This window comes from Struthio camelus, chromosome 24, assembly GCF_040807025.1.
Source record: "Struthio camelus isolate bStrCam1 chromosome 24, bStrCam1.hap1, whole genome shotgun sequence".
Taxonomy (NCBI): Eukaryota; Metazoa; Chordata; class Aves; order Struthioniformes; family Struthionidae; genus Struthio; species Struthio camelus.
In genome coordinates, this window is record NC_090965.1 from 9032862 (window position 1) to 9045681 (window position 12820).

The 12820-nt window shown below is 47.0% G+C and overlaps 1 protein-coding gene across 3 annotated transcripts; it reads right to left on the bottom strand.

Moving 5' to 3' along the window:
* Positions 1-914: 914 nt before the first annotated feature.
* On the bottom strand, positions 915-12464 carry INKA2 (inka box actin regulator 2). 3 transcript variants are annotated; one of them, XM_068918517.1, is made up of 2 exons: positions 12326-12464; positions 915-2905 (listed from the first exon to the last, which is right to left on the bottom strand). In XM_068918517.1, the coding sequence occupies exons 1-2, from the start codon at positions 12359-12361 to the stop codon at positions 1841-1843; spliced, it is 1101 nt and encodes a 366-aa protein (XP_068774618.1). In that variant the 5' UTR covers positions 12362-12464; the 3' UTR covers positions 915-1840. The 3 variants fall into 3 exon arrangements, with proteins under 3 accessions (XP_068774618.1, XP_068774620.1, XP_068774619.1); XM_068918519.1 differs by lacking the exon at positions 12326-12464 and adding an exon at positions 12009-12109; XM_068918518.1 differs by lacking the exon at positions 12326-12464 and adding an exon at positions 10757-11999.
* Positions 12465-12820: the final 356 nt, after the last annotated feature.

A 12820-nucleotide genomic window follows, 5' to 3' on the forward strand; every position in this document is an offset into this window, starting at 1 on the left:
GATTTAAAAAAAAATCCTGTAGAAACAGCCTTCAGAAAAATGAAGCAGAGAGAAAACAACTGAACCTAAATCCTGTGTGGAGGGAAAACAAAAGCTTGCTTGCAACTCAAGTTCCTGAAAAAGTGCTGAGCACAGCTGCCAGATGCTGACCCACTCTCCTCTCCTTGTATGGGCACAAACAGGGCTTGCCTTGCGCCTATATTTAATTTCCAAGAAAAAAAAATTCTCCCTCCATGCCTCTGCTCTGCTGGCCTCTCTGCCTTAGGAAGTTAAAACAGGAGTGGAGTTGCATATGTTTTAAAAAAAACAAAAAACAAAAAAAAAAACCCACCAATATGTGCACACAAGCCCTTCCTAAACTTGGAGTGAGCTGAGCAGGTTTTTGCAACGTAACACTCTGCTGTTCGCGTGAACCATCTGGCTGGAATCAGAGCTGATGAAAACGTGAGGGCAGCCCCCGATGGGAGACCTCTCCCCCTCCCTTGGCTCACGAGCAGTAACCGGACCGCGCGCAGGCGAGGGAGCGTCTGGGCACCGACGTCTGTCCCGGAGGGAGCCGTGCTCCCCTCGCCCAGCCTGGGACGAGCACGCAGCGACGCGACCCGGCCCTGGGTGCAGCCGCCCCTGCTGCACTTCCTCACCTCCCTTCTCCAGGACCAAGCGAGCACATCGCTCCAGGGCCTTCCCTCCCCGAGCAGTTTCTCACCCAAACCTTTCTCCAGCCACCTCCCCACCCGTAACTTCTGCAGAGCTGCAACAACGGACCGCAGCCGACGAGCTAAACGCTGCGTTTGCTCGGACTGCTTTTCGTGGCAGACACCAGTCCAGAAGCTTCTGCATTTGAGAAAATACTGTCGGGACTGAAAGGGGCTTTTTCACAGTTGCCACCGTCATAGAGACTATGTGACAACACCTCCAGAGACTGACGTCACTTTATTTGTAACTCTTAGAGAGCTTAACACTGAAGAACTTTGTTCTTTTAAGACTACATTTGTACACAACAGCATATGAGCGAGAACAACGATAGAAGTCTGTTGCAGCTTCGTATCTCAGTGCGACATCTGGGGACCAGGCCGTGGAAGGGGGAAGCCAAACCAGCAGGGAATTTCTGAAAATCACAAAATTCAGTGAAAGGAGCGTCACGCTCCAGGTGGACCTGCCTGGAGAAGGAGAGGCGCTGTTAGCGCCGTGGAGATGCAGTTTAGCAAAAACAAGAATAGTTGAAATTCAACAAAGCTGGGATTCAGCACCTGCAGTTAGCAATCATTCAAGTCCTGCAGTCTCATAAATTCCTACTTTTTTTCTTTCAATTTAAATAACAAGTGCTTCAAGGTCAACGTTCAAATTGCCTGTTTTGTAACACAATTTTAAGTGCACATCAGTAGGAGTAGATTTAAAAAATTTATATATATCTATATATATTTGAACACACATACACACACACACACGCACACAGTGAATTTCATGTGCTGCAGCTATTTTAACTAGAGATGGCCTGGATGGGCCTGAAGTCCTTATCATAAGCCAAACTTTAGGAGCTCATAGCTGGTGGCAGCAGTGCCCTAAAAGCTGCCAAAGATGCTGATGATTTTTGCAAGCATCGGCCTGGCCCACCTCAGCACCCGGGGCTGCTGGCGGCTGCTTGGACTGCCCCCAAGCTGCCCTTCTCCAGAAAACGCTGCTTGCAGGCAGCCGATGCTCATGGCGTGTTTCACAGAGAAGCCTCTCACACCTCAATCCAGGTCAAGAGCTCGGGGGGTCCTGAAGAGCAGCGTGCGGCCTCTAGCTTGTCTCCAGTGTGAAACAGAAGTGCTTGGCAGAGCAGTGGGCACTGCCCAACTCAGACCCATACAGCTGTGTTAATATCAAAGCTGGACTGGGGGTAGTCTATGGTATCATGGACTTTCTTGGTGCCAATTTTAGGTTTGTCACTATTGCTCTCCACCTTTGGGCACCTCTCTACTTTGCTGTGATTGTTCTGCGTGTTCCCATGAAGCGGAAAGTAAAATGTCCCCTTGAGTTTGTTCATTTTTTTGGGTCTCTTTGAAATTTCCAGCTGTTTGTCTTCATGTGGTAGCCAGCACGGTTTCTCCTTGAGAAGCCTGTCTCGATCTGGTCGAACGCTCCTCAAAAACTTCTTGAAGATGTTGGCAGTGAGGGAGAATTTCCTGTAGAGTTCTTGGGATCTGCTAACAGACAAGGACGCTTCACTCTTCTCCCCCTTTTTATCCAGCTCTGGCAGATCCAGCCAGTTTCCAACCAAGTCTGCAAAGATGTTATCCCCCAGGACCAGCGGTTGCCGGTTCCTGCTCTGGGACATCAAGGAGGAGGTCCAGTCATTGCCATCGTCACATCCCTGGCAATCCCCACGACCTAGTGTCCCCACAGCCCTGACAGAGCGGACGCTGGTGGCAGCTCTGCTAGGCTGATTCCTGGCCATACTCCCTCTGCCCGGCTCTGGTGTCCCTGCGGGGAAGCGCTTGGCTCTGCTCAAAGTTGGGGAAGGGCCGTTAGCGCGATAAACTTCTTCATCGCAGATGCTTTGGGAGGAGGAGGAGGTTGTGTCTCTAAGGCAGCCACCCTCAGGGAGAGTGGCAGGACCCAGCAAGCTGGCAGACCGCAGCGCCGGTGCAGAGGCAGTGAAGGACGTGGGGCTGCGTTTGTCCGCCAGTACCTTCCCCAGCAATCGCTCGTTCTGCTGGCCGGCTTCCAGCCCGGCGCGGGGCACCTCCCTGCCACTGCGGGAGCGCTGGTGCTGCTCAACGCTAGAAACTGTGTTTTGACTCCCTGATATCTCCAACTGCTCCAAAGCTGTCTGGACTTGGAGGAGTTTCAGCTCCTGCAGTGCCCCCATCATGCAGTTCATCTGCTCGTGCAGCCCGTCCCCAACCTCCTTCATGGATAGCTGGGGAGGAAGAGAAGACATTGAGTCACTGTTGGAGACACCAAGAGAGAATAAGCAAACGTTGGCAAAAGGGCAGTAGAGCTGGGCTCGGCTCCGTCTCATTTTGTAAGCTTTATCACTGCAGAAAAAGCAGTTCTCTTTTGAAACACGGCCTCTTCCTGAATTATCACATTTTAGATACATCGTACCTGTATTACAACCACTTAATAGGGTGGCAATTGGATATTTCTTAGATTCTTTAGCTGTGTTGGGTTTAAAAATATTCTGGACCCTTTAGGAATAAGAGGAGCTGATAGAAGTAGTGGATTTTCTGACCTAACAACAAAAATATAAATTGTTTATTTGAGTTTCCATTAATTGCTTGGCAGAAACCCAAGGCATATAATTGTGAATGGTTTTGGCTGCCTCCAGTTTAGCGTATTCTGCTGCTTTTGTTTCTTTTGTGCTATGTAACTAACTGAAATCAGGAGTCAGAATAATGAACAGACCATGCCTGTCACTGGGAATCTCGTTCTCCAGTTTAGCACTAAAACGCTAGAATAAAATAAAAATCAACACTAATAAAAATCACATTATATTACTATGCAATATATCTTAAGATTACAATAGCCTAATTTACAGGCACCTCTCACTAGAGGACAATCAAATAAATTTGAATGCACTTGAAATTTTTTCAAAAAACCATCACAAACCTCTAAAATTATTTTAATTAAAAAGCAATCTCTTTGATTCTCAGCTAAGACCATTAATACCAGTTCTGCTTTATCCCTAAAATTTGCTGTAAGGCTTTAACTTTCTATGTTAGACTCCAACTATGCTAGTTATTTTCCAAAGCTTCTAAGTGCCCCTCTCTTCTCTTTCACTCTGTTGCTTTCTCACTTTCTTATGTAGGATCTGGATCATATTCCCAAAGCGGCATCATAAAACAAATGGGCTATACTTTCCAACAGCTGCCCCCCCCTTTTTTTTTTTAGCAGGCGGTGGGGGGGAATGGGAAGGAAAGGGGGAAGAACAGCAGGCGATGGCAGGGCTGGAGGTGAAGATATGTCACATTGATGAAGGTGGTTTGCAGAAGAGATTACCACTGCCTAGGAAAAGCTTCAGCCTGCCTTGTCACAAACAAACAGTTTAAAAGCCTTATCACAAATTTTGTATAATGATAGATCTCTTTAGTTTACAGTGGAAAAGGACAGAAGCATCTTATGTTCTGCCCTACATTATCAAGCCTTCTATTTTTCCCTCTCCTTCATTTCTGCTAAATTATTTCAGTTATTTGTTATTTGTCCATTTCTTTACCAAGGTCTGGCCAGTGAGAAAGAGCAGTAATCAAAAAATTTGATCCTCTGTAACAAGCTTGCTCCGAAAGTGGAAAGCCTCTCGGCAGTTTCTGAACACAAATCCCCAGCTCCATTTCAAAACTGAGAACCTAAAACTAGCAGGCAGATTACACTGATTTTCAAAGCTTCGCTCCCAAGAAACTGATTCATTTCCCTGAACGAACACACCAGCTATGACAATATGGAAAAGATCTGTGTTTAGCTCTCTGATTACATTATCAAGTCTTTCCAACTATCTACTTTTATTAACATCAGCAAATAAACCTCTACATCTGCACATATGCAAATAATGCCCCACTTACACAGTAACAGAGCTCTCAGGTTACCGGTACAAAAGCTGAGGCCATATGTTCTACAAGCCTCAGACAAAACTATCACCTTACCTCTCCAGATTTGCAGTAATGCTTCTCGTCCTAACCTTTCTCGCCTTATTAATGGAAGTCTGTTTTATCTGGGGCTTTGCAAAAAGCTGGATTTGGAGTCAGCTTGGCCCCTCATTGGACACTTCTCATCAAATCCCCTCGCAGGCAATGCGGTGTAATCAAGCCGTGCTGAGTGACAAGGGCCCGTTAGTAATGACTAGGCTGATCAGAGAGTCGGCATATGCTGGCCGGCTCCGCTCTTCACCTCATTGATTCAATTAACTCGCCCATGATGGGTGGTATCATTACAATGCATGCCTCATCCAACAAGGCTCTGTTAAGCATTAATATTTCATAGGCAGCATTTATCATCAACGTGTTCGTTTCTCAAAGTCTTCCCTTCCGACAAGCCCAAAAGCTCGGTTCCTGGTGGCCCCTTCCTACGGGACGTTGCCCTGGCCGCTGCCTCTGTCGACCCCAAGCCAGCAGCAGCCCGGGCAGCTGCGGAGCCCCAGCCCCTGGCAAGCAGGAGAGACGGCTTCATTTGTGAAACCATGTTCCCATCAATGACTCTGAGGTTTGGCCACTTCTCACCGATCTGCAGTGCTGACGGCACAGATGCCTGGGCTGAACTAGGCCACTACTGTTGCCTGTACAGCCAAGGGAGAGGAACAGGCACTTTTAGGGCATGATCCGTGTGACCTGTCTTGGCAACCTGCTTTTGGGTGAGAGAAAACCTACCCTCTGGATTCAGCCTCAGTGACCCTCTGGTAATGTGACTGCCAACCATCAGCAAAAGAGTTTTGAAGGTCCTGAGGTTTTTAACCTTGCTATTGTATGTAGGGCTGCAGGAATACAGTGATGAGCAAGTTCTTGGCACCATGGGGCCTCCTGTGTCCCCCGTTCCTGGCTGTGGCACTGCACAGTCACTGCTTCTCCTCATGCTATGCCTTGAAGGGAGGCCAGGGATGTTGTCACCATTTTACAGGCGAAATAGGGAGGAGACTAAGCAAAGGCTAAGGGGGGAGTGAGGGCATGAAATGAAGCCCTGATGCCAGGAACAGGCATGATGTTAGCTGACCCCTGCTTCCTGCCCAGCTCCTCCACCTGTACTACTAACACTTCGGGTTATGAACGTAAATAAACCTCTGCTTTATCTTTTGCCATTCATGATAGCTGTTTAGTCTTTTGCAGAATTAAACAGTGTGAATGAAACCCAGCCCAAGGTGAAGTCACTGACTGCTCAGTGACCAAACAGTCTGCAGGGGCTTGGATTTCATCCATGAGTAATTATTCTGGGGTAATTAAGAGTACTCACCCTGGAGAGCAGACTCTGAAAAAAAAAAGTTTCTTCCCCAGGGTCTAACAGCCATTCTCTCCTGTTTGCTGGGAAGGTACCAGTTTTCCCAAGCTCAGAGTGGCTTCTTTGATACACTGCACACTATAACAACTGAGAAAAGGAACAAGTTCCCGCAGAAAGGAGACCACCACCCCTGCAAAGGGTCAGGATTAAATTATCTGCTCTGTTAGTGGGGAAAAGTTACTGCAAATAATCCTGCAGACTGAGCAGGAAATCCAGTAGCAGCTTTGACTGCAAGGTGATGGGTACGCAAGGCTAAATGAACAACTCTTGCAGCCTTGCTGATCTTTGGTCGCACGCTTTGTATAGAAGGAATCAGAATTTGTGATAAACTAAACTGCAATTTCAAACAGAGCATGAATGTGACACCAAACCCCAGAGAGCCTTAATGTGAGAGAGACATGGACTGCACATGCTGAAGTTATGCAAGTGACATTATATAACCCAGCCACCACGGGCCACGAGGAGATGTCAGAACATCTTGTGGATGCTTGTGAGCTGTAAATCCCAAACCTATTGTTGAACGAACCCAGCATCCAGCCGAGCTGCAGAGTAGAGTGCAGGGGAAATGTCATTCACTATGAGACTTTGGCTTTATCAGAGATCGTATCGTGTCCATCAGCATCTTCCCTTCATATATTGGTGGTCTCCTGCTCCAGGTGTGCAAATAAGTCAGCAAGTAAGTCAGCTCTAGATGCCTAATTTGAAATATTTTGGGCTTCAATACAAGTAGCTGCTTGGCACCTCTTCTTCCAAGAAAAGCCACTGAATAGCCTTGAGCCATCCAAAATTGCACTATGACTTAATCTACTCACACAGGGCCAGCTTCTGTCTGCCAGAGCCACTGAGGTCACCAGAACTATCTGCCTGGGCAGCATGAGCAGCATTTGACCCATAATGATTGCAGTTTTCTTTCCCACGGCAGGGAGAAAAAGAGTCACAAATGCACTTTCAGTGCAAAAATAAAACATTCTGAACTAGAAGAGCTTTGTACGAAGGCATCGGCATGCAAACACACCAAAGTGCTGCTCAGACATAAACCTTTGATGCCTTGGTGCACAGTTGGGAGAGCTGCACAATGTGGTATTTACTTCCCGAAATGCACTAGCATTTTATCAAATTCAGAACCAAATGCCTGAGCTGTACAAACAAGGGAGATTTCACTAGCCACTTTCTATTTAAGAGTTAAATAAATACATTTTTAACACACTTCAGGAACTAATGTTTTCCTACTAGCATCTACATTCACCGAGTCCTCAAAATTCAGTTCCAACCAGTCCCCTCAAGCCACAGTTGTTTTTATTCCCGGTCCATCTGCACATCTGGCCTGCCTGGGACTACATCAGCTTTTTGATGCTGTCTGGAGAAAAGAAAAAAAAATCCCAGCGAACGCATCATAGCTTCCAGCTGAGCGCAGAGACCTGAAAAGATGAGCTCTGAGTGTGTTTGTGGTAATGAGGAGGAAGACAGATGTCCAGTTCTTAGGTAAAAGAAATGCAATGAGAGGAAGTTATTGCTAAGAGAACAGGAAGGAGCAAATGGCAAATAGCAATTCTTAATAATAGTGCTGATAGGCAACAGAACCAGCAACAAACAATTGGTATTTAAAGAGGATGACATAATAGAGACCAAAATTATTTTAGAACTGCTGAGCTGATCATATTGTTGCTGTGTTTTCCTTTGGGTCACTGATGAGATTAATCTTTAACAAGCCTGTGTTTGTAGCCAGGCATAACTCTTCAGCGAGAGTGTTTCACGGCTCAGAGAACTTCCTTCCAGCTTGCTGTTGCACCTTGCTTTGCTTTCGCTTGATGGATGCCAAAGGCCTGCAATGTTCTTTTTGTCCTTGCGTTTTATCATAAGAATTTTGAGTTCCTTTTTTACCTCTTGTCTTTCTAGTAGGAGCGCATAAGGAGGGTTACTGTGAGCTCACAATTTCTGTGAAAGAGGAAGGATATTAAAACTTTACCAAAGATTTCTTTTCCCAGTAGGTGAAATAGATCTGAAACAGATGTTAACCACAAAAGGCATGGTTCCTGTCACTCGGTTAGCGCTTTTCCTTGCACAGTTGTTTACCTTTCTTTCTGTTGTGCTCTCATTGTTCTGTGCTTCCCAATCACACATGACACATTTAAAGCCAAATGAGAAAATCAGTTTTCTACAGCCAGTAACTGATCAGGTGTTACTTGGTAGTAACTCCAACTTTCAGACTTTTCCTCACACCACAGACGCGAGAAAGACCACAAGCTTGAATGCACAGATTGACCATTGAAAGCGATGGTTAAAAATTTGAGGTTTCAGCCCTGCAGTCTGCTTTCACTGGAATATGTGGTCTTTGAGTTTCTTGAATATATGCAGCTGCAATTCCAAAATAATCCACGCTCTTCCTAAAGAGTCTTCTCTAGGAATGAACAAGCAAACAAAAGCCTATAATTGCTTTTTCTCTCCCCAGGTTACAGCAAATCCACTGTAAGTTGCTCCATAGCACCTTCCCTCCAGGCAGCACCAAGGAAAGAGACTGTGATAACCCCCCAAGATTTCTAATGCTATCACAAGCAGAAATGGGTAAATCCGCGCTGAAAGGGACCAGTTTATCAGCAGAGATACAAATGAAGCTGCATGTTGCCACCTGTTGGAGTAGTGAGTGGCTATGTTAGCCCTTGAGGCCTTATCATTTATGCCTGGTCTAACAGGAACCACAAGAGCTGCTCCTTCAGGAACAGCAATAAGGAAAGGACGGCAGAACTCTTCAAGCATGATGCACAGTTACCAGAAGAGAAGCCAATGTGAGATGGAGGTTAAAAATAAAGGCGCTGTATTTTTTTGACTCGGACCAAATGTTCTATTCCTATAAAATGTTCATTGCAAGAAACTATTAGATTGTCTACCAGGACAGGAATTATTATAAGAAAGGAGTCAGACTATAAAATTCAACAGCTTGATGCATGATGAATGTGCAGAGAGAACATTCAAAAGTTGAAGTCAGAGTGGTGTTTTTGAATAAAAATCCTTACTTTAATACTTTTCCTCCTAAAAAAGCAACAAGCAGCCTAGATTTTCCTTAGATTCCTCAAGAAAGATCAAAATATGCAAAGTAAAGTTACAACTATGGTTAACTTGCTATAACCCCTCACCCTTTATAGCCATACAAACCCTACGTGCAAGATAAATCTATGCCAAAGTCTTACCAGTCCCTAGATAAATAAGTTATTTATTCTTCCTGTTGCAGAAGAGCCTTGAAAACCCAATCCCATTGTATGGATGCTGATGTTTCTATGTATAAATGCAAACAATCCCTGTGTCAGAGTGTTTACAGAGGTAATGCCATCTACAGCATGAGCCACGGAAATTAAACTCCTCTGTTATAATCCCTGAGCAAGACAATTCTTGTTAAATCTGATCTTTTAGCTGAGATAATGTTCTGTAACTCAGAAAGCAGAGATCATATTTCTGTGCCTCAGAAGGATGTTTGCAGACTTAGAATGCAGCTGATAAAGTCAAGAGGACTTTTAGAATTCAATTTAATTGCATTAATGGAAGATTCATAGGCTCAATGGCATACTTCAAGATTGCCATATGAAGGCCAGATGACAGAACGAATGGAGAAGCACAACGTAGTCCATGCCAGGCCTATAAACCAACAATATGTATTCTCACATACCACATTCTGTCCATAAATCTCAACATACTTCCCCGAGGAGGCAGATAAGTCTTTGCACACAAAGAGACTGAGGTGCAGAAAGCTGACATGGCTTGTCAAAATCTGCACCACAGGCTGGTGTCAGCGCAGGGACAAGGACCCAGGCTTAGGAAATCCTACTTCAGTGCTGTACTCGGTTCGCATATTCAGTTATAATGAATGGCTGTGTCAGCTGAGACTCTCCTGGCTTTAAAACATTTGCATGTGGAAGCTTCTGAATGAATTCCAATCAAAGGGACACCACACATGCCAGAAACTATCAGCTTACAATGGAAAACATGCAATCGGAACATGAGCTTTCTCAGCGACTGAAATGGGTCAGATTTATCTTTGGGAGCCATTGTGGGAGGTTTGACACAGCTTTCCCAGAGGCTAACATGAAGACTGGTACAAGCATGGCCAGACTCACGCTCGTCTGCGACTTGATCTCAATACATAGGCTGTGTGCTGAAATATCTGGGCACATAGCAACTCACACCAAGTGTGCAATTATTTAAATATGTTTTTAATATGCAAAACAGGAAAAATAAAAATCAGAACTGGAATCCTTGAACCCCACGCTGGTGGGGGATAGATTGCACTTGAAGATAACCTTGCCTTGCGAACTGGGAGCTATGCCAACACCCACTCTTTTTAAAAAAAAAGTCTCCCTCAGACTGAGTCAAAGGCTGCAAGTGGTTTAAACTGAGACAAACTAAACTTCTGCAGATCCAAGGGACTCTAACTCCCTCATGTTATACCAACCAGCCCCAAAAGCCTGGTTCCCTAAATGGGTCGTTTCTGGAGAACATCCCCGTACAACATCCCTTCCCCGCAGCATAGCAGTCCCTCCGGGTGACTATGGTGCTTGTTGCGCATAAGACAAATCCCTATGTTACTGAAGTCGGAACAGTGCCTAGACCTGGACTCCGGTTTAACCGCACATAGGGTTGCTCACTGCCTTTATCTGGGAGCACAAACAGACCAAGTCCTTCCCACCATTCCTCCCACAGGATTCTTAGTTCTGGTGCATTTAAATCTGGAGGCATGACCTGCCCAGTAATGAAGAAAGCGGTAAAGAAGGCAGGGTTAAGAGGTTCGGTTCTCACTCACCATTAAATGCAGGTGGTCCCAGCTGTCTGTTACATTGCTTGCTGGTCTTTAAGGAAACGTTAATCTATTTTAATTCCAGGCTATCTTGACAGTCTTGATTTTTTAAACGTTATTGTTGAGGATATCATCTATGGTTACTTTAATTAATACAATCCTCCTACCTTTAGTAAATGTAATCTGCAGCTCACTTAAGCTGCTGATGAAAGTAATTGTTTCAGAGCATGTGCTGTACGCTCCCAACTCGTTCAGATTTTAATGTTCTTCCAGATTATAACGTGCACATCCTGATTTACAGTTTGCGCTTCATTCATTATGGCCAATGCGAAGTATACCCGTGACTCTCACTTTTAGTTTGTCTTCTTGTTCATCTGTTAGCTAGGGCAAAATTGATAATGCTAACAACTTCAATGTCACTGTTTTCTGCCAGGTTTATTCAGCATGAGTAAAAGCATGCCGCCCAAACGAGCCTTTCGTAAGATGCTGTTCAGTCTGGAGAAGTGGCGCTATCTCCCTAGAACAATAAGTCCCAGATCGCTGTACTCTGCACAGCTGTAACTTAGCATGTCTCTGTATGATTTTGCTTACATGAGAAACGTACATTTCCTGAAATGTGTGCGGGATAGGAATACTGTGTATTAGTCCATGTTATAAAACTCTAGTTAGCACAAATATCAGCTGAAACCGACATCCTATTAAGTCCTAAACCAGGAAGGTTTTTGTGCATTCAGAAACTTCGCCCACCCCTTTTGCTTTGCCTTGTCTTCCCCTTTTGTTCTCGCTATCTCACTATTTATTTGTATGACATGCGTTTCTCCCCACCCAAGCCTACTCAGCACTGGAACACAATTTTTTAAAGTATCAGTTCTTCCTACTAATCCATCACTCACGAACCCCGGCGTATCAACAATATCTTCTGGCTTGTAGGACAAGCCCAAGCAAGTTCTGTGAGCGAGGTTTGAATCTGAACAGAGAGGGAGGAAGGGAGAAACAGACTGTGTTGATTTATGACAAAGGGTTCCCTACTAAAGAAGAAATATTTGTCATAGGGTATTAGAGGTGACAATCGCACATTCCCCTTAAATCACTTCCATTCCTGCAAACTTATGCCTATCAGGGATATCGGTAGGTGTTTCTTTGATTTCTGATCTTGGCTTGCGTCTTTTTCTTAAAGCAGCAGCCCAGGACTGGCACTCCGCTTGCCGTGAGTTGTCTTTTTTTGCGCAGATGCCTGGACGAGCAGCATCCGACCCACCTCAGCCAGGAGGCTGGAGCCCGCTGTCCGATTTGCAGAGATGCAAATCCGCAGTCACTGATGGAGAGCCTCCAAACTTCCCCAGGAAGGTGGCGGCTGAATTTGGCCCGAGCCGCTCAAGGGCTTGTTGTGGCGCCGTCGGGACCCTCTCGGCGGGCGGTGTCGCCCCCCGGCAGGCGTCCCGCGGAGCCCCCCGCGGCGCGGCCCTCCGCAGCCATTTCCAGGCGGCGCGGCCCGTGGGAAAGGCCGGGATGGGGCACAAAGGCCGGCGCCGCGCAGCCCCCCGCGCCGAGCCCCCGCCGCCCCGGCCCCCTTACCAGCTCCTGCCGCAGCCGGCGCAGCTGGCGGTCCATGTCCGCGGCGGGCTCAGCGCCGCCGCGCCATGCGGGCCACGGCAGCGGCGGCCCCGGGGGCTGCTTCGGGCGGCGTCGCGCAGGCGGCCGGGCTGCCCCCGCCCCGCGTGACGGTGCTCCGCGGCGGGACGTCGGGGCTGGCGCGCCCCGTTGCCCGTGGGTGTCCTCGCAGCGCCTCGGGGCGTCCCCGGCGCGGGGCGGCGACGGGGCTGCCGCGCCCCCGCCTGGCTCCCGGGTCCGGCCACCGCTGCCCGAGGCAGCCGCGCCGTGAGCCGGCGGCTTGTGCCCGGCGCCGCTCTTTGTCCCGGGCGAGAGCGTGGGTGCTTCCAGCCGGGAGGGAGCGCCGGTGTTTGGGTTAAACCGGGGGAGAGAACTTCGGTGTCTGGGTTAAACCGGGGGGAACTTCGGTGGCTTGGGTTCGTCGTGCGCTAGATGCTGCAAATTGCTCCGTGGAGACAG